Source organism: Maniola jurtina, chromosome 20 (assembly GCF_905333055.1).
Source record: "Maniola jurtina chromosome 20, ilManJurt1.1, whole genome shotgun sequence".
Classification (NCBI taxonomy): Eukaryota; Metazoa; Arthropoda; class Insecta; order Lepidoptera; family Nymphalidae; genus Maniola; species Maniola jurtina.
In genome coordinates this window covers 15001-34663 of record NC_060048.1, presented here as the reverse complement: position 1 = coordinate 34663, position 19663 = coordinate 15001, and the positions used below count along the sequence as shown (strand labels likewise).

General features: G+C 44.8%; 2 protein-coding genes across 3 annotated transcripts; both read left to right on the top strand.

The window, feature by feature from the left end:
* Nucleotides 1-672: 672 nt before the first annotated feature.
* On the top strand, nucleotides 673-3782 carry LOC123875617 (guanine nucleotide-binding protein subunit beta-5). Its single transcript, XM_045921542.1, has 4 exons — nucleotides 673-730; nucleotides 812-1074; nucleotides 2124-2260; nucleotides 2455-3782. Exons 2-4 carry the CDS (start codon nucleotides 921-923, stop codon nucleotides 3256-3258), a joined length of 1095 nt encoding a protein of 364 aa, XP_045777498.1. The 5' UTR covers nucleotides 673-730; nucleotides 812-920; the 3' UTR covers nucleotides 3259-3782.
* A 1472-nt stretch (nucleotides 3783-5254) lies between these two features.
* On the top strand, nucleotides 5255-15029 carry LOC123875454 (basigin). 2 transcript variants are annotated; one of them, XM_045921283.1, is made up of 4 exons: nucleotides 5255-5506; nucleotides 11357-11501; nucleotides 13547-14134; nucleotides 14243-15029. In XM_045921283.1, the coding sequence occupies exons 1-4, from the start codon at nucleotides 5434-5436 to the stop codon at nucleotides 14253-14255; spliced, it is 819 nt and encodes a 272-aa protein (XP_045777239.1). In that variant the 5' UTR covers nucleotides 5255-5433; the 3' UTR covers nucleotides 14256-15029. The 2 variants fall into 2 exon arrangements, with proteins under 2 accessions (XP_045777239.1, XP_045777240.1); XM_045921284.1 differs by lacking the exons at nucleotides 5255-5506; nucleotides 11357-11501 and adding an exon at nucleotides 12582-12733.
* The last annotated feature ends 4634 nt before the right edge of the window (nucleotides 15030-19663 follow it).

Here is a 19663-nt window from a genome sequence, read left to right as displayed (position 1 = left end):
TTTGATACTTGCAATTATTTAATTTTTTAATGATTAATTTACAGCATAGTAATGTTATCATACATCTCAGTTTTTATAAACTTCTACATTTTTTGGACCTTATCAGGGGGTTGGGGGTTCGATAAGAGATATGGTTTTAGAAAACATTGATATTAATATCTTTTACGAAATTAAACAAAGTATCAAAATTAAATTGTCGTACACAAGAAATGGCTGACGTTGATCGACGTTTTTGGGTTGGCCACTAAAAAGTTTGGAAAAAAAGCCGAGTGTCATCTTTCATTAGCCAAGCTCTACGTTCTAGCCGTCCATTTAGTAGGGTAATCTCTATGGTAGGGTAGAAAAAGATGTGATCGGACTTCGTCTGTGTTGGTGTTAGCCATTAGCTGACGGGCGTGCTCTGCCTTTTTGGAGTGTTTTTTTTTTGTTAAAACTGACTGGGAAGCGCTCTAAGGGGGTGCCGTGCGTATGTCGGCGAGTGCCGGTACAGACGGGGTTCATACTTGTATAGTTTAACCAGAGTTTAACTAACTTGTTACAAACAACTACAAACTTGACATTGGCTAATCTTTGTAAAGCCAGACGAAAAAAAAAGACGTGATCCGTCGTGATCCATGACATGTTATTAGTCTGTGGTGATTACATATTCCGGATTCGTGGTCTGTGATTACATACCTACTCTTTGACGTGATCGATTCGATTGACGATTCCGAAATCCACTTTTTTTCTGGTCGGTGGTTTTCAATATCTACCTAATTATTTTGTTGACTTAAAATTAAGTTTTATTAATCGGTGAATGATCATTTTCCAGTGATATTTGGCGATTTATTTGCCCATCCCATTACCGGTAACATCGTATCGAGTAAACTTGAAAATGGTGTTAATAACCAATAGAGTTTGGCTGAGTGGCAGTGAAGTGCATGCATAATGCGCTAGAGGCGGAGCGCGGCGCCATGGCGGCGGACACGGCGCTGGCCGCGACGCCCGAGGACGCGCTGGCCGCGCTGCTGCGCGAGGCGGAGGCGCTCAAGCAGAAGCTGGAGGAGGAGCGCCAGAAGCTCAACGACGTGACGCGTGAGTGTCCCCTGTGCCGCGCCCATCCGCGCTGTATGAGAGGAATTGTATGTGAGGAGGCATTGTATGAGAGGAATCTCGTAATGCATTTTGTTAAGTTCATGTTGCACTGCAGAAATGGTAAATTCATAACACTAATCTAAAATTTGTTGTTGGCCGTGTCTACACCAACTAAAAACTTGTAGATTGTACATGTTTGTCTCTAGATTTACAACATTTGATGTTCACACTGTTGCTCATTTAATGCCTGTATGCACAATCATTACTATGAGGTCTCATAGTGAGCTCAAACGCACAGTGTAGGTTCCACCAATCAAATAACTGTGTCACATCAATTTACAGTGATCTGATTGGTGGAACCTACACTATGTGTTTGAGTGCACTGTGAGACCTCCTAGTAATGATTGTGAATAGGGCTGTACGTCTCATCTGTTTAAATGTTGTATTTAGTGTTATCCAATTAGGTCAGTAAACATCAATAAACATGGGAGATAAGTATTGAACTACTGGATGGATAAATCTCAATTTGATTTTCCCAAAAAAAAAAAGACTATCTTAACTGAATATAGCTGATGCTTACGACTTCGTCTGTGTGGATTTAGATTTTTAAAAATCCTGTGATTATTCTTATTTTCTGGAATAAAAAGTAGACTATGTCACTCTCCAGGTCCTTAATTATACCCATGCAAAAAATCACATCGACCTGTGGCTCTGTTGCGACGTGATTGAAGGACAAACCAATAAACCAACAAAGAAACACTTGCATTTATAATCTGGGTAATCATTATGCATCTATGATTCTATATCAATATACTGCCATAGTGCTTATATTCTCTTTGAACATACTGATGCAGCTGCAGAGGGAGAGACAGAGGGTCTGTAACATTGTTTGCAGTTTCCAAGCACACATAGTCCAAGCAACACATCATATCCAACTACGGTTTTCAAGTGACATTATTTTTAAAATCTTTTATATATTCCTACAATTGAAAGTAGACAAGTTGAAGGTGTAGGAAGGTAAGGCAGTGAGAGCTTGTTGTTTGGCGCAGTGTCCAGCGTGGCGGAGCGGCTGGAGCAGATATCCTTCCCCACGCTCAAGATGCGCCGAGTGCTCAAGGGCCACCAGGCCAAGGTGCTCTGCTGCGACTGGTCTCCCGATAAACGTCACATTGTGTCTTCTTCACAGGTTAGTGCAAATTCTTCTAAAAAAAAACAAAAGGCTTACGATTCATATGTATGATGGCTTAACTCACTAGTTTGTCAGAGTATGCCTGACTAGTTTGTACTGTTTGTATCTCAGGGTACTCACTCATCACTCCCTGTTATATTAGTTGGCATTTGTTAAGATAATGTTTATAGAGCTGCTCTAATTGCTGGCAGGACGGCAAGGTGCTGGTGTGGGACGCGTTCGCGGCCACCAAGGAGCAGAGCATCGCCACGCCCAGCACGTGGGTGCTGGCGTGCGCGTACGCGCCGTCGGGCGCGCTGGTTGCGGCGGGCGGGCTGGACAACAAGGTGACGGTGTTCGCGCTGGGCGACGACGAGGCGGCGGCGCGCAAGCGCACCGTGGGCACGCACGCGGGCTACGTGGCCGCCGTGCTGTTCCCCAACACGGACCGCCAGGTGCTGACGGCGTCGGGCGACGGCACGTGCGCGCTGTGGGACGTGGAGTCGGGGCAGCTGCTGCAGAGCTTCCAGGCGCACGCGGCCGACGTGCTGGCGCTGGACCTGGCGCCCACCGACCTGGGCGACACCTTCGTGTCGGGCGGCGGCGACCGCCAGGTGCTGGTGTGGGACATGCGCTCCGGCCACGCCGTGCAGGCCTTCGACGCGCACCGCAGCGACGTGACGGCCGTGCGCTTCCACCCGGCCGGCGACGCGCTGGCCACGGGCTGCGACGACTCGGCGTGCCGCCTGTTCGACCTGCGCGCCGACCGCGAGGTGGCGCGCTACGGCAAGGACAGCGTCATCTTCGGCGTCAACTCGGTGGAGTGGTCGCTGAGCGGCCGCCTGCTGTTCGCGGCCTACAGCGACCACACGGCCTGCGCCTGGGACGCGCTGCGCGCCGCGCGCGTGGGCGTGCTGTGCGGCCACGAGCACCGCGTGGCGCACGTCACGCTGGCGCCCGACGGCACGGCGCTGGCCACGGCCTCCTGGGACAGCACGGTGCGCGTGTGGGCCTGAGCGGCCACGCGGCGCGCCGTGGCCAATGCCGTATGCCAAGCTCCAACAGAAATGCCCCAACCTTTTACATAGTCCATCTCTAGCTCATCAATACTAACCTCTTCAAAACATTTACATTCTTTCCAGACCTGATAAAAAATGTTTTGACTAGAAACAAAGGGTTGACTGTTTAAAGTTATTTTAATTAGATCTAATATAAATTATCCATTCCTGTGGTTTCTAAAGTTATGTATGTTGCGGTTGTGTCAGCCATCGTAGACAATAACACATCATCTTGCAGTAAGTTGTTGCAGGACGATTAATTTTTGTATTTAGTGAGACATTTAGCTCTTGTAAGGTGGACTTCATAGAATTTTCACTTCAGTAGTAACCTAAGCTTTGGATATTTAGAGTGAAGGTCCGCTTCCTTGCAACTGCACGTTTGGAGGTTTGGCATCGACATACTGTCCCTGTTGAGTCGTGGATGAATCTCTTTGTAGATATGTGTTGTGTTAGCAATAAAATAAAGTGATAAGTACTTATTACTATTTTTGTGAAAAATCCAAAGAACCTGTTATGATTATTTACTAGTTTGAATGTAATGTCTTATTGTTGATGTTGACTAGCCGATGCCCGCCACTTCGTCCGCGCAGATTGACGAGTGGGTTTGCATCGGATTTAGTAAACCTACGCGATCGGTACGGTAAGCTCCGTTGTGACGCATTTATAACATGGGTAGTGATTGTGCATAGTCATAGGCAATATAATTTACATTAAGTATATGATAAATATTAATAACTAAGATATTATAGTTGGAACGTAAGTGTAGGATGATGCCCGTGACGGCGTCCGGCGGAACCTCCCGCAGCGGCGTGTGTGTTCATTCTGACGACACGCCCAATTCCAGTTTCAAATCTTTTCAGTCATGACAGCAAGGCTAACGAACGTCCAAACTTTCACATTTATTTTATATTGTTAGTAAGTCATATAATAATTATATTCCAATAAAAGGTATTATTTATTCATTGGTAGTCTTGCAGGCTACTTACCTATTAATGTTAAGCCGACTATTGTTATATAGAGATTTAGATGTATTTAATTCAAAAAACTAAGTCATGTAGGCCTTTAAGATTCATCCTAAATATGTTAGTGTCAAAAATGTAGGTAGTGGTGCAAATGTACGCCACGAGGCCGCGCTGAGCGCCTGCACTGCAGTGCAGCGTGCGAGTGACGAGCGAGGAGGTGCACTGCAGTGCAGCGTGCGAGTGGCGAGCGAGGAGGTGCACTGCAGTGCAGCGTGCGAGTGACGAGCGAGGAGGTGCACTGCAGTGCAGCGTGCGAGTGGCGAGCGAGGAGGTGCACTGCAGTGCAGCGTGCGAGTGGCGAGCGAGGAGGTGCACTGCAGTGCAGCGTGCGAGTGGCGAGCGAGGAGGTGCACTGCAGTGCAACGTGCGAGTGGCGAGCGAGGAGGTGCACTGCAAGCGGTACCTGTATCACACCGTTACCTATTTACCCATTTACCCCTATTACCAATAAACTATACGTTAAACAAATCGTTTTATTTGCTTAAGGTGGAAGCGACAGGCCTGCCCGCGAAATTCAAATTTAATTTGGTTTTTCGCATTTTTTAATACGACAACGTAGGCTACGTTGTCGTATTAGTTAGAAAATGCGAAAAACCAACTTAAATTTGAATTTCGCTGTCAGGCCCGTCTCATGCCCCTTAACAAAACATTCCCCTACCATTTAGTTTTTCCCGGTGATGCCAATGGGGCTATGAGGCACGGGGACGCCCTCCACAAATAGTTTCCGGTTACCAGACTAGTATCTGTTATAAAATAGTAACTATCTACCTAAGTATTTTGTATGGCACTGTGCGCGCCACATGGAAACATCTCTTCCAGCGTATTTGTGTATGTCCATTTTCTGTTTTAGTGCCGAATAGACCATAGAGTTATAGATTGGAATGAATGGAGTGTTTTGTAAAGTCAATACAGTAGTTGGCAGCACTGGTCATCTGTCATTTTTTGTAAGGTCAAGAAGAATCTAGGACGGCGCCATATTGCGCATCGACTTTCTTGAGTTTGGTAGTTTTCGTAGAATATACTGGGTGCTGGGTGGTTTCTATTTAATCAGTTTTGAGTCTCTCGTATAAATTCAGCCGTGAAGGAAGCTCGGAGTGACGCCACGATCACCATGGCCCGAGTCGCTTATTGTTTGCCTCTCGCGTTTCTATTTTTAGCAAGTGTAATTCCATCAGAAGCACAAAGTAAGTAAAATTTTCACTAATTGAACATTTTTGGCCAGGTTGCGATTTTAGATGTAACCCGCATCGGTAGTTGTTTGTGGCAGCGATTACTGCATGCTCGTGTAGTGGCGCCGGCGACGGGCGGGGGCAGCGCCCCGGAGCTGCGTCGCAGGAGGCCTGCGCTGCGGCGGTGATGTCATTACTCGGCACTCCGCAGTCTGCACACCCGCCTATATGTTGATGCTTCGTTGAAGCGATATTAACTGAATACGATTGTAAAAATACTTTGTTTCCCCATTGACATGTTATATTAATCGCAAATAGAGGTAATTCGCTGAAAAAACATTACGATCCACAATCGAGTCAAAATTGAGATTTGGGAACAAGCTGATCATCAGCGGGAAGGTTAGATAAAATGACGTCACATTGCAAAAGAATTGGGGATATTTCCTTCAATTTATCGCCCCGTTAGTTCACAGTATCTCAGCTTTGACTACCTAATCAACTGTTGGTTGGAACTATTTTCAGAAAGAATGTCCAAATATGGATCCATTTCTGTGTCCTTAAATGCATTTTGTATGGTAGCTAGGAGTAGGCAATTCTATCTAACAATATGACCTACTTATCTTATTGTTTCACTGAATTTTGAATTTTATTTAGGTGACGAGTAGAGTTGGTTTATTTTGTGTCACTACTTGTATCATTTGTCGTAAACCATACCAGTTGATTCTGGCTCTGATCAGCTTCTGATGTTACTGTCTACCAGTATCTTTGCAATATTGGAAAGCTGAGGCAAAGCGGAGGACTTTTCAAGTGTTTTGAAACAAAGTCCTAAGAATAATAAATAACCTAAAAATAACAAATTTAATAAAATTTATAATTAAAAAATGAGCACTTTTAATAAGAAAAAATAAAAAGAAACATTCCAAGTTGTGTAAAAAAGTAGTAAGTCAAAATATTCACTTATGTCAAATCATGCACCTATCTAAAAACCGGCCAAGTGTGAGTCAGACTCGCACACTGAGGGTACTCAGGTATTTTTTCCAACATTTTGCACGATAAATCAAAAACTATAATACATAAAAATAAATAAAAATCTGTTTTAGGATGTACAGGTAAAGCCCTTTCATATGATACTCCATTTGCTATAGTTATCTTATTTTGAAAATTTAAACACATTTTAATTTTTTTTTAAATGATTTAACCAAAAATTCACGGTTTTCAGATTTATTCCTGTACTTGTGCTATAAGACCTACCTACATGCCAAATTTCATGATTCTAGGTCAACGGGAAGTACCCTATAGGTTTCTTGACAGACACGACGGACAGACAGACAGACAACAAAGTGATCCTATAAGGGTTCCGTTTTTCCTTTTGAGTTACGGAACCCTAAAAGTAAAACAAGGGAATTTATTGTTATCTACACACTGAGTAAAGTGTGGGGGCAGCTGCAGTGTGCTGTGTGCTGTGTGACACTGCACACCAATTACAGCCCTCTTGAAAATTATTGTTGGACAGCTTGCTGTGTTTCTACTGTTTCTAGGTACAACAGGTAGATGGAGATTAATTAATAAGCACTGAACCTTAATACATTTATTTGCCTACTAATAAGAACACTTTCTGAACAATCATTCTAACACTTCAATGACTTAAAAAGGCTAAAGCTATATTTGCAACACAAGAACTAATTGTCTTTTTAGTAGAACACAGTTCACTAAAAATCCTAATACTTAATTCCTACATTAAGTTTTTCACTACATGTAATATTTGTGTATAAACTATGTATCTATTTAAAGTAAACTAGATAAACAGTGCTAAGTAACAACTTGCATAATCTATACTATCTATACTAATATTATAAAGAGGAAACCTTTGTATTTTTGTATGTTTGTATTGAATAGGCTCAAAAACTACTGAACCGATTTCAAAATTTCTTTTACAATTACTTAGAGGGATTCTTCCGAATCCGTATAGGCTATATTTTATCCCAGAAAATAGAAAAAATAAATGTCCAACCATGCGAAGCCGGGGCGGGTCGCTAGTATGTAATAATATAGTGGCAATACTGTTCAGAGCAGTGCACTGTTTCATTGATTCATTCAGTAATAAGGATAACCCATTTAGTAGGTAAAGGTATATATAGCATCTTCAAAAATAAGTTTATTTTAGAATGTCATCTATTGTTATTAATAATTCATACAAATACAAATCATAATCAAACCAATTATAATCATAATATAACTTTTAATGGCATCTTTTTCTTGCTGCTAAGTAGTAGTTGACAAAGAATATGCTTTGTCATTATTAGTTAATAATAATTACATATGATAACCAAAATACATGTCCCAATTATATAATTACTGAAGTTCTAAGACTAAAGTGGGAGTACTATGATTTGATTAAAGTTCATAACTAGTTCCCACTCTAGTCCTGAACCCAATGTGAGCCGGCCCTTCCCTCGCCGGCGGCTCCCGCCCGCTGCGCCGCCGGGGAGGACATGCTGTTCATTGTACACTAGTCTACTAGGTATTTTGATCCAAACTTTTTTGTTTAATCAAGCAAATTCTCAGTTTTACCTAACCTTAACATAAGGTACTTTAACAGCTTAAATATTAATGGAAAATTGTACTTGTCTTTGTGTGGTGGAACAGTCGACAGCCGCAGTGCAGATAGCATATCAGCGAGATATCACAATCTGCTCTATTTGTTGGCTCAGCGATTACGTCTGCGGATTGCCGAGGGGTTTTACCTCGTTTACGACGCCTCGGAACATCTACACACATGTTTGTTATGTAGGTGGAGATTACTCTGGTGTGTCTGTGTGTCGTCCCCCTTCTGAAGAAAACGCTACGTATGACGTTTCATAGTACGAAACCCAATGTAATAATGCTCCACACGTACGGTACACCCAAGTCTGTATCAGTACTGTGTCAAAAAAAATTAACAGTCACAGACTTTCAATTTTTTTCAAACTATGAAGCAGTTTATTTTTTTTTCTTATACATCATCATGAAATAAACGGTCAAGTAATGGGTAGTTATCGCTAAACCGTCATCGGTCACGAGATGAGGGCGAGCCGTGGTCGTCGGTAGCGCGACAGTTGGTGTGGTGCTGCAGAGGCGGAGGCGGAGGAGAGCCTGGTGTCGGTGGCGCTGGGCGCGCCGCTCACGGTGGAGTGCCGCCTGCGCGCCGAGCAGCGCGCCGAGTGGCAGCGCGACGGCGCCGCGCCGCCGCCCGACCTGCGCGCCGCGCCCGAGGCGCCCGCCGCGCCCGACGCGCGCCTCGCCGCGCGCCTGCTGGCGCCGGCCGCGCGCGCCGCGCACGCCGGCACCTACACGTGCGCCGCCGACCGCCGCCACCGCGTGCGCGTGGTGGTGCTGCCCGCCGCCGGTACCCGCGTAGTTAGCGCGTAGCTGCGGCCGACCACTAGTGCCGTTCATTCAAACTATCGTTTTGTCTTTGCTATCATTTTATTAATATATGTAGAGTGCTTCCATTGCGCGGTGACGCTTACGTTAACGAGTGTAATTAATTGCCTCGCGGCCGGTAATTGGATAATGACGCGGCGTCCTCCTTGGCCGGTACTCGGAAGCGGAGCGAGGCCGAGCACTCGACTGGAACACGCCTCGCTACTGTGCAGTGTGCGCAGTGCACAGACGCCGTACACAACAAGTCAAACTGGACACATTCGGCCCCGACTGCCGACGAACGGGCCGACTTGTGTTTAGTCGATCACGTCTACGTCTAACATGGCTCTCGTAAGCCGTATGAAAAATATAGTTTTTGCAAAGTGCAATTGAACGATTCTTCTTGTCCCAAGAGACTTTAATGAGCAGAAACATTTTGACTATTGTATCTATTTCGTATTAATAGCTATGGATCATAATCTTATTACGGTAGAAGTTGTGCTGCTGAGCCTTTTGTTGCAACATTGCTATTTTTTAACCGTCTTCAAACAAGGAGGAGGTTCTCAATTCGTCGGAATCTTTTTTTTTTTTATTACCGCTACTACTTACTCGCTACTGTCCTAGTGTTGTGGCGAATGTGTTAACCTTGTGTGGATGCTGCATGGCGCATGTAGTCCGTAGAGTAGAGATTTCGATACTACTTAATAGAATTATCGATGTCGTACAACGCGTGCGCTCCGCGACGAGCGCAGTGAGCGGGGCGCGCGCACGGAGCGCGAAACTTGGCATGACCGGTTTTCAAACTTCTACTTTGTTTTAAACTCACAATAATTGATTTGTGTAATTTACTAAAACTTGATAAATTTTGTTTTCGTAAGATAAATTATACCCCTATTATAAGCTTTTATACGTTAAGATTTATAATCTCCTTGGCCATATTAATCGATCGATTCAAAAGTTCAATTGAATAAAAATTTTAAATCTACTTCCCGTAACGTCACATTCCCGGTGACGATAATTACGAGGTTGCATTGAAATCGCGCCGTCATTGAATGTAGAGGGTCGTTCCCGTTGAGCCCACTCCCAGAGTTACACCGGAACACGACGAGGAAAAATTCCGCGAGTTCTAGTGTGACACGAGAGGAATTTAAATTCCCGACGAGTCACATTCGTGTGTAACAGTGTGACAGACGTCCTTGAGTCATACTGTGACATAACGCCACTATGTTTCATTAACTCACATCATTTCTGAATAGAGCTATTTAAAATAAACATTTTCCGACATATTGCACGACAAATCAAAAACTATTATGCATAAAAATAAATAAATATCTGTTTCAGAATATACAGGTAGAGCGCTTTCATAATGATACACCACCTGGTATAGTTATCTTACTTTTTAAAATTGAAACAGATTTTAATTTTTTTGTGATGTAACCACAAATTCACGGTTTTTGTTTTTTTTTCCTTTACTTGTGCTATAAAACCTACCTTCCTGCCAAATTTCATGATCTAGGTCAACGGAAAGTACTCTATAGGTTATCTTGAATGAGGTGTCAATCGATTCGTCGTAAAGATCCGGGTGACATAGGCTACATTTTATACCCAAACAATTGACCAAACGGATATTACATGAAAGAAAGTGGGGGTCTCCAAAATTATTTTTGCTATTGTATCGAGTGTCGCGTGTCAAATGAAACAGGAAAAAATTCTGAGTTAATAAATATAAATGTACTACAACATTAAAATATACTAAGCGACAGAAAAACAATTTAACTATTATATTAGCGTTTATTAAGACGATCGCAGTCGGGTTTTAGTTTTCAACTTTATCTTATTCCTTTTGAGGTATGGAACCCTAAAAAATCTATTCAGAAATGCTGTGGACCAAGGACACATACGTATAGTGACATCATTTCACAGGGGACAAAGTGGCGTTATGTCACAGTGTGGTTCACGTTCAGTCAGACTTACACACGAATATGACTCATTGGGAAAGTAAAATTCCTCTCGTGTCACACTAGGACTCGAGGATTTCTACTCCGTTATGTCACAGTGTAACTCACGGGAGTGTGACTGTCAAGCAACGGAATCAACCATGTAGACTATTATGGGCAGTAAATTGTGAGCGTTGAGTTAGTTGGATCGCTTCATAACATTGTTCCATTGCTCCCGCGCCCGCCCTCTTAGCGCCACCCGTCGCTATCCACGATGCAGCGCCTGATGTGCCCGATCGAGTTTCTTAATAATAATTATTTGGAAACGATGTACGATTTTCCTTCACATTGTAAAATTGTAATGGTATGACCGATGGGAAGCGCTCGCGAGTGCTCTCGTCGGCAGCGCATCGAAGTGCTGCAACGTGGACAGCGAGCTCGTTAGCTCCACGCCGCAGCGCAGTACCGCACTCAGTAGCTAGTGGAGCGAGCGCGGGAGCGTGCGCTGACCGCGTCGCACTTGCAGGCGAGCAGCCGACGCCCGCGCCCGCCGCCGCCGCCGCGCCCGCCGCGCCCGCCGCAGACGCGCCGCCCGAGGTGCTGTACGACGTGCGCAGCAACTTCACGCTGCTGTGCCCGCTCGTCAACGACAAGAGCCTCGACTACGTGTGGTGAGTATCGCGCCCTGTGCGTCACGTAGTTGACCGACATCGACGACTGTGCGGAGCATGAACTGCGCCGCCGCCGCGCCCGCCGCCGACGCGCCGCCCGAGGTGCTGTACGACGTGCGCAGCAACTTCACGCTGCTGTGCCCGCTCGTCAACGACAAGAGCCTCGACTACGTGTGGTGAGTATCGCGCCCTGTGCGTCACGTAGTTGACCGACATCGACGACTGTGCGGAGCATGAACTGTGCCGCCGCCGCGCCCGCCGCCGACGCGCCGCCCGAGGTGCTGTACGACGTGCGCAGCAACTTCACGCTGCTGTGCCCGCTCGTCAACGACAAGAGCCTCGACTACGTGTGGTGAGTATCGCGCCCTGTGCGTCACGTAGTTGACCGACATCGACGACTGTGCGGAGCATGAACTGTGCCGCCGCCGCGCCCGCCGCCGACGCGCCGCCCGAGGTGCTGTACGACGTGCGCAGCAACTTCACGCTGCTGTGCCCGCTCGTCAACGACAAGAGCCTCGACTACGTGTGGTGAGTATCGCGCCCTGTGCGTCACGTAGTTGACCGACATCGACGACTGTGCGGAGCATGAACTGTGCCGCCGCCGCGCCCGCCGCCGACGCGCCGCCCGAGGTGCTGTACGACGTGCGCAGCAACTTCACGCTGCTGTGCCCGCTCGTCAACGACAAGAGCCTCGACTACGTGTGGTGAGTATCGCGCCCTGTGCGTCACGTAGTTGACCGACATCGACGACTGTGCGGAGCATGAACTGTGCCGCCGCCGCGCCCGCCGCCGACGCGCCGCCCGAGGTGCTGTACGACGTGCGCAGCAACTTCACGCTGCTGTGCCCGCTCGTCAACGACAAGAGCCTCGACTACGTGTGGTGAGTATCGCGCCCTGTGCGTCACGTAGTTGACCGACATCGACGACTGTGCGGAGCATGAACTGTGCCGCCGCCGCGCCCGCCGCCGACGCGCCGCCCGAGGTGCTGTACGACGTGCGCAGCAACTTCACGCTGCTGTGCCCGCTCGTCAACGACAAGAGCCTCGACTACGTGTGGTGAGTATCGCGCCCTGTGCGTCACGTAGTTGACCGACATCGACGACTGTGCGGAGCATGAACTGTGCCGCCGCCGCGCCCGCCGCCGACGCGCCGCCCGAGGTGCTGTACGACGTGCGCAGCAACTTCACGCTGCTGTGCCCGCTCGTCAACGACAAGAGCCTCGACTACGTGTGGTGAGTATCGCGCCCTGTGCGTCACGTTTACACTTCGTTGCGCGATTCAGGCTTCGTACTGACTGATTGAAGATACCCGTGGCTCCATCTAATAACATCATGCGTTAGCATTTTCTGTTGGTAAACAATAAAAAAACCTACAATGTTGAAAGTAGATAATATAAAGCATTTTTACATAATTTATTGCTATATAAGGAGTAAAGATGATAAGTGAAGTGGGAAGCGACTTTGTATAAACATGTAATACTCAACGCCTCGGCGTTTGACAAGTCGCAGAGAACGTTGCCGCGACTGATGAGCGCCGCGCTAACGAGCCACTTCCGCGGGTGTCCTTGCGTGACGTCACGCACTCGCGTGTTTGCACAGCGCCTATATCTGCTACATACCTACCTGTTGCGTGATAATCATTGATAAACATAGATAAGTGTTTGAAAGTATTTTTTTAATTTGCTTAGGAACAGTAAACAAGCCAGAATGAATTTCGCGTATTTATGTTATATTACGTATTTCGTTATTTCCTGATAGACTTCGGAGGTCGCCTACATTGACGCGATGCGCAACGTCGCACGCGTCCTCGAGGCGCTTATCATTATTTTAAAGCACTAATTATGTTCTTTTTTCTTTTTTACTCTTGACGAGCTGAGTAATACTTCTCATTAAAAAATAATTGTCGACGCCTGGTCGACGGCTGAGACGACATCATTTCAATAAAATAATGAAACTTTTTTGATACAACTACCCTCAATAAGATTCCAGTGAAATGTCCACAGGCAGATAATATCACGCTAGAATGTAACGCTGTCGTGTCCGCAGGCGGAAGAACGAGACGGAGATCTCGCTGGTGTGGGAGATGAAGGACCGCTACGTGCTGGAGCGCGGCGGCGCCGAGTTCCGCGTGGCGCGCGCCTTCGAGGACGACTTCGGCAACTACTCGTGCGCGCTGCCCGGCGTGGGCGAGGCGCGCTGGGCCGTGCGCGGCCGCCCGCACCTCAAGCTGCCCGCCAACACCAACGTGGTGGAGGGGCAGAAGCTGAAGCTCACCTGCAAGGTGGTGGGCAAGCCGTACGCGCGCGTGCAGTGGTCCTACTCCAACTCCACCGACGGGCCCTACGTGCCGCTCGACGACAGCGCGGCGCTGGCCGACAGCGAGGCGGGCGTGCCCGACGGCGTGCTGCTGCTGGCGGCGGCGGCGCGGCGCCACGCCGGCCACTACCGCTGCGACGCGCCCGCCGCGCTGCTGCCCGCCACCACCACGCTGCGCGTCAAGGACATGTACGCCGCGCTGTGGCCCTTCCTCGGCATCTGCGCCGAGGTGTTCGTGCTGTGCGCCATCATCCTGCTGTACGAGCGCCGCCGCACCAAGCCCGACCTCGACGACTCCGACACCGACAACCACGACCAGTGAGTACTGCGCACGCACCACCGCACCACCCGCACCACCGCACCACCCGCACCACCCGCACACGCCACACCACACCACACTCACCCGAGCCCGCTTGTGTGTTGCAGGAAGAAGTCGTAGACGTCGAGCGTCGCCGCGCGCCGGAGCTCGCGAGCAGCTCGCTTCCGATTATAGTACTGCTGCACGAATTTATATATCTACATATTTACATTTGTTCGAGACCTACTCCACCGGCGGCGCCGCCGAGCTGGCAGCTTCGCGACGCCTCGCGACACGTGAAGCGCGCTTCCCTGACAGCACCGAGCACGCGACACGCGGAGGAGGCGCCCCTACTCGCATGCAATAGAATCATTAGGTTAATGTAAATCACATTTATAAAAATATTTTTTATGAAAATCATTTTGTGTAAGATTTGCTTTGATGTAATGTACTTTTAAAACGATCGCTTCTATGTATCGTGAATCGCGTGTATCTTCGCTCCGGCCCCCGCTTCTAATGCGTAGTACTTAAGTGTTAATCAATAGCGACTTGTAATTCATTAATTCTAAAATATTTTTAAATTTTGGTGTTGTAAAATGTTTAGTGTAAGATTTGCGTTATTTACGTTGTAAATAAAATGATTGGACGTGCTCGACTCGCTAGCGGTGTATAGTTTCAGTAAGCCTTGTATATAATTTGTATCCAAAGAAACGATTAGGTTTAGACCGAACCCATCCCGCAGGCGACAACTGCCGACAACTGCCGACAAACCATAAACGTGTGAGGGAGATAGTTGTACAGTTGCAGCATTTTTCAAAAGATTGTAGTTGTAGTCGATTTTGTATAAAGTTGGAGTAACATGAAGCGCCATTGTCACGATGTGATAACATAATCAATAAATTATTATTACCGTTATATTTGTTTTATTTTTATACGAGCCGTTAGAAGTCCCATTCATTGCTCTTCTGAGAAAGTTGTGTTGTTCCCGTTGAGTCACACTCCCGTAAGTTGCACTGACTGGAAACAAAGTGACAACGCCACTTTGTTTCCTTGATTGTTTTCTTGATTTCTGAATAGAGCTAGTAAAGCATCGGATAAATTAAAATCGATGATTTTTGGGGTTCCGTACCCCAAAAGGAAATAAGGAACCCTTATAAGATCTGTCTGTCCGCCCGTCAGCTACGCCCGGAAGCTACGGGAGTTCGCGCACCACTGGCACAAGAGGCGGAACAGCTCGGAGCCGTGATCAAGGACCAGCGCTTAAGGAGAGGAACGGATCCGGACCGCGTGGCACGCGGTGATCTGCGTGATAGTGTTCGTCTGCCCCAGAAAGGGGAGAAAGACCAAAGGGACAAGGATGAGATAAATAATTTGTAGGGAGTCAAGAATGCGCCCCTGGGAAATACGCCCAGAGCAAGTACCGGGGGGCTCTCCCGCGATTCGGCCCATATAACCGAGAGGTGGTTGGAGGGTTGTCCGCCCGTCCGTCCGTCGTGGCTGTCCAGAAAACCTATGGGGGTATGTACTTCCCATTGACCTAGAATCATGAAAGGCAGGTATGTAGGTCTTATAGCACAAGTAAAGGAATAAATCCGAAAACCGTGAATTTGTGGTAACTCGCACTTGGCCGGATTTTTATTTATTTATTAAAAAGCGTTAAGATTATGCCAGAATTTACAATTGACAGCCACTTTACAGGAAAGTTCGGCAAACTGGCGTAAAAAGTTGACATCAATAATTTAAGGTTATGCACCTTTATTTAGCACGTTAGCAATTTAGCACAGATCTATTGAACCCTTATATAGAAAACTCTGAAAACTCATAATTAAGTAGCCCATAAAAGAGCACTGCAATTTGTTGGAACTGGCTGTAAACTAAATTGTTTATATTTAAACTTATTCTTATTCTTATTCTTTTTCTAAAATCCTTTTGTTTTACATTCGATGACTTTTTATCTCACTTCAAATATATATCTCAAACAGGACGTCCAAGCTTTTCTTTTTACTGATATTTTTCCTATAAATTCAAAATATCCCAACACGTTATCAGCACGAAGCTCTTTGGAAAAATCATAAGTGGAAAAGTGGTGTTAATTGTCCAGTGTTGCTATATTTGTTGCGAACAAGGAAAATCATATTTAGATATTTTTCTTTCCAAATGTCGCAAGCAAGCGGAGATATAAGTGGCCAAAGGAATGAAATCCAAACCAAATGAAGTCACGGATTCGATCACAGCACTTACTGCTAATTTTTCAAATAAGGATGTTTGGTGATTCTGTCCTTCATGCTTCGCCCTGTGGTGGACTGTACATAGTTGATGGTACTGTTAATATTCCACCTAAGATGAATAGTGAAAATATTGCGTACGAGGTGCACCCTGACTGTCTGAGCAAGTATTAGCTCTGGCATTAACGGTTAGGACACTTATGTCGCATAGGCATGAATCAATTGAAGAATCATCAGGTAGGAGTAGATTTTAGTTAGTTTTTTATTTTTTTGTTGCTGTGTTGATATGTTAAGTTTTTTTTTGTAAGACAATTTAGTTTAAAGGGGGATGTTGGAACTGGCTGTAAACTAAATTGTTTATATTTAAACTTATTCTTATTCTTATTCTTTTTCTAAAATCCTTTTGTTTTACATTCGATGACTTTTTATCTCACTTCAAATATATATCTCAAACAGGACGTCCAAGCTTTTCTTTTTACTGATATTTTTCCTATAAATTCAAAATATCCCAACACAATTAAATTAATCAACACTAAAACGAAAGAATTATCTGACAAGATATAAGCGACCAAGATAAGCTGTAGTTAGGGGGAAACATATCGCTAACAAACCAGTAAGTCGAAGGCAGCAAACATAACTTTGTAAACTTACTCACCAATGTCTAACCGTTAGGTTATGTTAGGTTATGTTAGGTTATGTTAGGTTATGTTAGGTTATGTTAGGTTATGTTAGGTTATGTTAGGTTATGTTAGGTTATGTTAGGTTATGTTAGGTTATGTTAGGTTATGTTAGGTTATGTTAGGTTATGTTAGGTTATGTTAGGTTATGTTAGGTTATGTTAGGTTATGTTAGGTTATGTTAGGTTATGTTAGGTTATGTTAGGTTATGTTAGGTTATGTTAGGTTATGCTAGGTTATGCTAGGTTATGCTAGGTTATGCTAGGTTATGCTAGGTTATGCTAGGTTATGTTAGGTTATGCTAGGTTATGTTAGGTTATGTTAGGTTATGTTAGGTTATGTTAGGTTATGTTAGGTTATGTTAGGTTATGTTAGGTTATGTTAGGTTATGTTAGGTTATGTTAGGTTATGTTAGGTTATGTTAGGTTATGTTAGGTTATGTTAGGTTATGTTAGGTTATGTTAGGTTATGTTAGGTTATGTTAGGTTATGTTAGGTTATGTTAGGTTATGTTAGGTTATGTTAGGTTATGTTAGGTTATGTTAGGTTATGTTAGGTTATGTTAGGTTATGTTAGGTTATGTTAGGTTATGTTAGGTTATGTTAGGTTATGTTAGGTTATGTTAGGTTATGTTAGGTTATGTTAGGTTATGTTAGGTTATGTTAGGTTATGTTAGGTTATGTTAGGTTATGTTAGGTTATGTTAGGTTATGTTAGGTTATGTTAGGTTATGTTAGGTTATGTTAGGTTATGTTAGGTTATGTTAGGTTATGTTAGGTTATGTTAGGTTATGTTAGGTTATGTTAGGTTATGTTAGGTTATGTTAGGTTATGTTAGGTTATGTTAGGTTATGTTAGGTTATGTTAGGTTATGTTAGGTTATGTTAGGTTATGTTAGGTTATGTTAGGTTATGTTAGGTTATGTTAGGTTATGTTAGGTTATGTTAGGTTATGTTAGGTTATGTTAGGTTATGTTAGGTTATGTTAGGTTAGGTTAGGTTAGGTTAGGTTAGGTTAGGTTAGGTTAGGTTAGGTTAGGTTAGGTTAGGTTAGGTTAGGTTAGGTTAGGTTAGGTTAGGTTAGGTTAGGTTAGGTTAGGTTAGGTTAGGTTAGGTTAGGTTAGGTTAGGTTAGGTTAGGTTAGGTTAGGTTAGGTTAGGTTAGGTTAGGTTAGGTTAGGTTAGGTTAGGTTAGGTTAGGTTAGGTTAGGTTAGGTTAGGTTAGGTTAGGTTAGGTTAGGTTAGGTTAGGTTAGGTTAGGTTAGGTTAGGTTAGGTTAGGTTAGGTTAGGTTAGGTTAGGTTAGGTTAGGTTAGGTTAGGTTAGGTTAGGTTAGGTTAGGTTAGGTTAGGTTAGGTTAGGTTAGGTTAGGTTAGGTTAGGTTAGGTTAGGTTAGGTTAGGTTAGGTTAGGTTAGGTTAGGTTAGGTTAGGTTAGGTTAGGTTAGGTTAGGTTAGGTTAGGTTAGGTTAGGTTAGGTTAGGTTAGGTTAGGTTAGGTTAGGTTAGGTTAGGTTAGGTTAGGTTAGGTTAGGTTAGGTTAGGTTAGGTTAGGTTAGGTTAGGTTAGGTTAGGTTAGGTTAGGTTAGGTTAGGTTAGGTTAGGTTAGGTTAGGTTAGGTTAGGTTAGGTTAGGTTAGGTTAGGTTAGGTTAGGTTAGGTTAGGTTAGGTTAGGTTAGGTTAGGTTAGGTTAGGTTAGGTTAGGTTAGGTTAGGTTAGGTTAGGTTAGGTTAGGTTAGGTTAGGTTAGGTTAGGTTAGGTTAGGTTAGGTTAGGTTAGGTTAGGTTAGGTTAGGTTAGGTTAGGTTAGGTTAGGTTAGGTTAGGTTAGGTTAGGTTAGGTTAGGTTAGGTTAGGTTAGGTTAGGTTAGGTTAGGTTAGGTTAGGTTAGGTTAGGTTAGGTTAGGTTAGGTTAGGTTAGGTTAGGTTAGGTTAGGTTAGGTTAGGTTAGGTTAGGTTAGGTTAGGTTAGGTTAGGTTAGGTTAGGTTAGGTTAGGTTAGGTTAGGTTAGGTTAGGTTAGGTTAGGTTAGGTTAGGTTAGGTTAGGTTAGGTTAGGTTAGGTTAGGTTAGGTTAGGTTAGGTTAGGTTAGGTTAGGTTAGGTTAGGTTAGGTTAGGTTAGGTTAGGTTAGGTTAGGTTAGGTTAGGTTAGGTTAGGTTAGGTTAGGTTAGGTTAGGTTAGGTTAGGTTAGGTTAGGTTAGGTTAGGTTAGGTTAGGTTAGGTTAGGTTAGGTTAGGTTAGGTTAGGTTAGGTTAGGTTAGGTTAGGTTAGGTTAGGTTAGGTTAGGTTAGGTTAGGTTAGGTTAGGTTAGGTTAGGTTAGGTTAGGTTAGGTTAGGTTAGGTTAGGTTAGGTTAGGTTAGGTTAGGTTAGGTTAGGTTAGGTTAGGTTAGGTTAGGTTAGGTTAGGTTAGGTTAGGTTAGGTTAGGTTAGGTTAGGTTAGGTTAGGTTAGGTTAGGTTAGGTTAGGTTAGGTTAGGTTAGGTTAGGTTAGGTTAGGTTAGGTTAGGTTAGGTTAGGTTAGGTTAGGTTAGGTTAGGTTAGGTTAGGTTAGGTTAGGTTAGGTTAGGTTAGGTTAGGTTAGGTTAGGTTAGGTTAGGTTAGGTTAGGTTAGGTTAGGTTAGGTTAGGTTAGGTTAGGTTAGGTTAGGTTAGGTTAGGT

Bases quoted from the DNA above. Each gene is read 5' to 3' on its own strand.
- LOC123875617 (XM_045921542.1), top strand. From the start codon at position 921: ATGCATAATGCGCTAGAGGCGGAGCGCGGCGCCATGGCGGCGGACACG. The intron at 1,075-2,123 runs GTGAGTGTCCCC...TGTTTGGCGCAG, and splicing joins GAAGCTCAACGACGTGACGC to TGTCCAGCGTGGCGGAGCGG. The intron at 2,261-2,454 runs GTTAGTGCAAAT...AATTGCTGGCAG, and splicing joins ACATTGTGTCTTCTTCACAG to GACGGCAAGGTGCTGGTGTG.
- LOC123875454 (XM_045921283.1), top strand. From the start codon at position 5,434: ATGGCCCGAGTCGCTTATTGTTTGCCTCTCGCGTTTCTATTTTTAGCA. The intron at 5,507-11,356 runs GTAAGTAAAATT...TCGCACTTGCAG, and splicing joins AATTCCATCAGAAGCACAAA to GCGAGCAGCCGACGCCCGCG. The intron at 11,502-13,546 runs GTGAGTATCGCG...TCGTGTCCGCAG, and splicing joins AAGAGCCTCGACTACGTGTG to GCGGAAGAACGAGACGGAGA.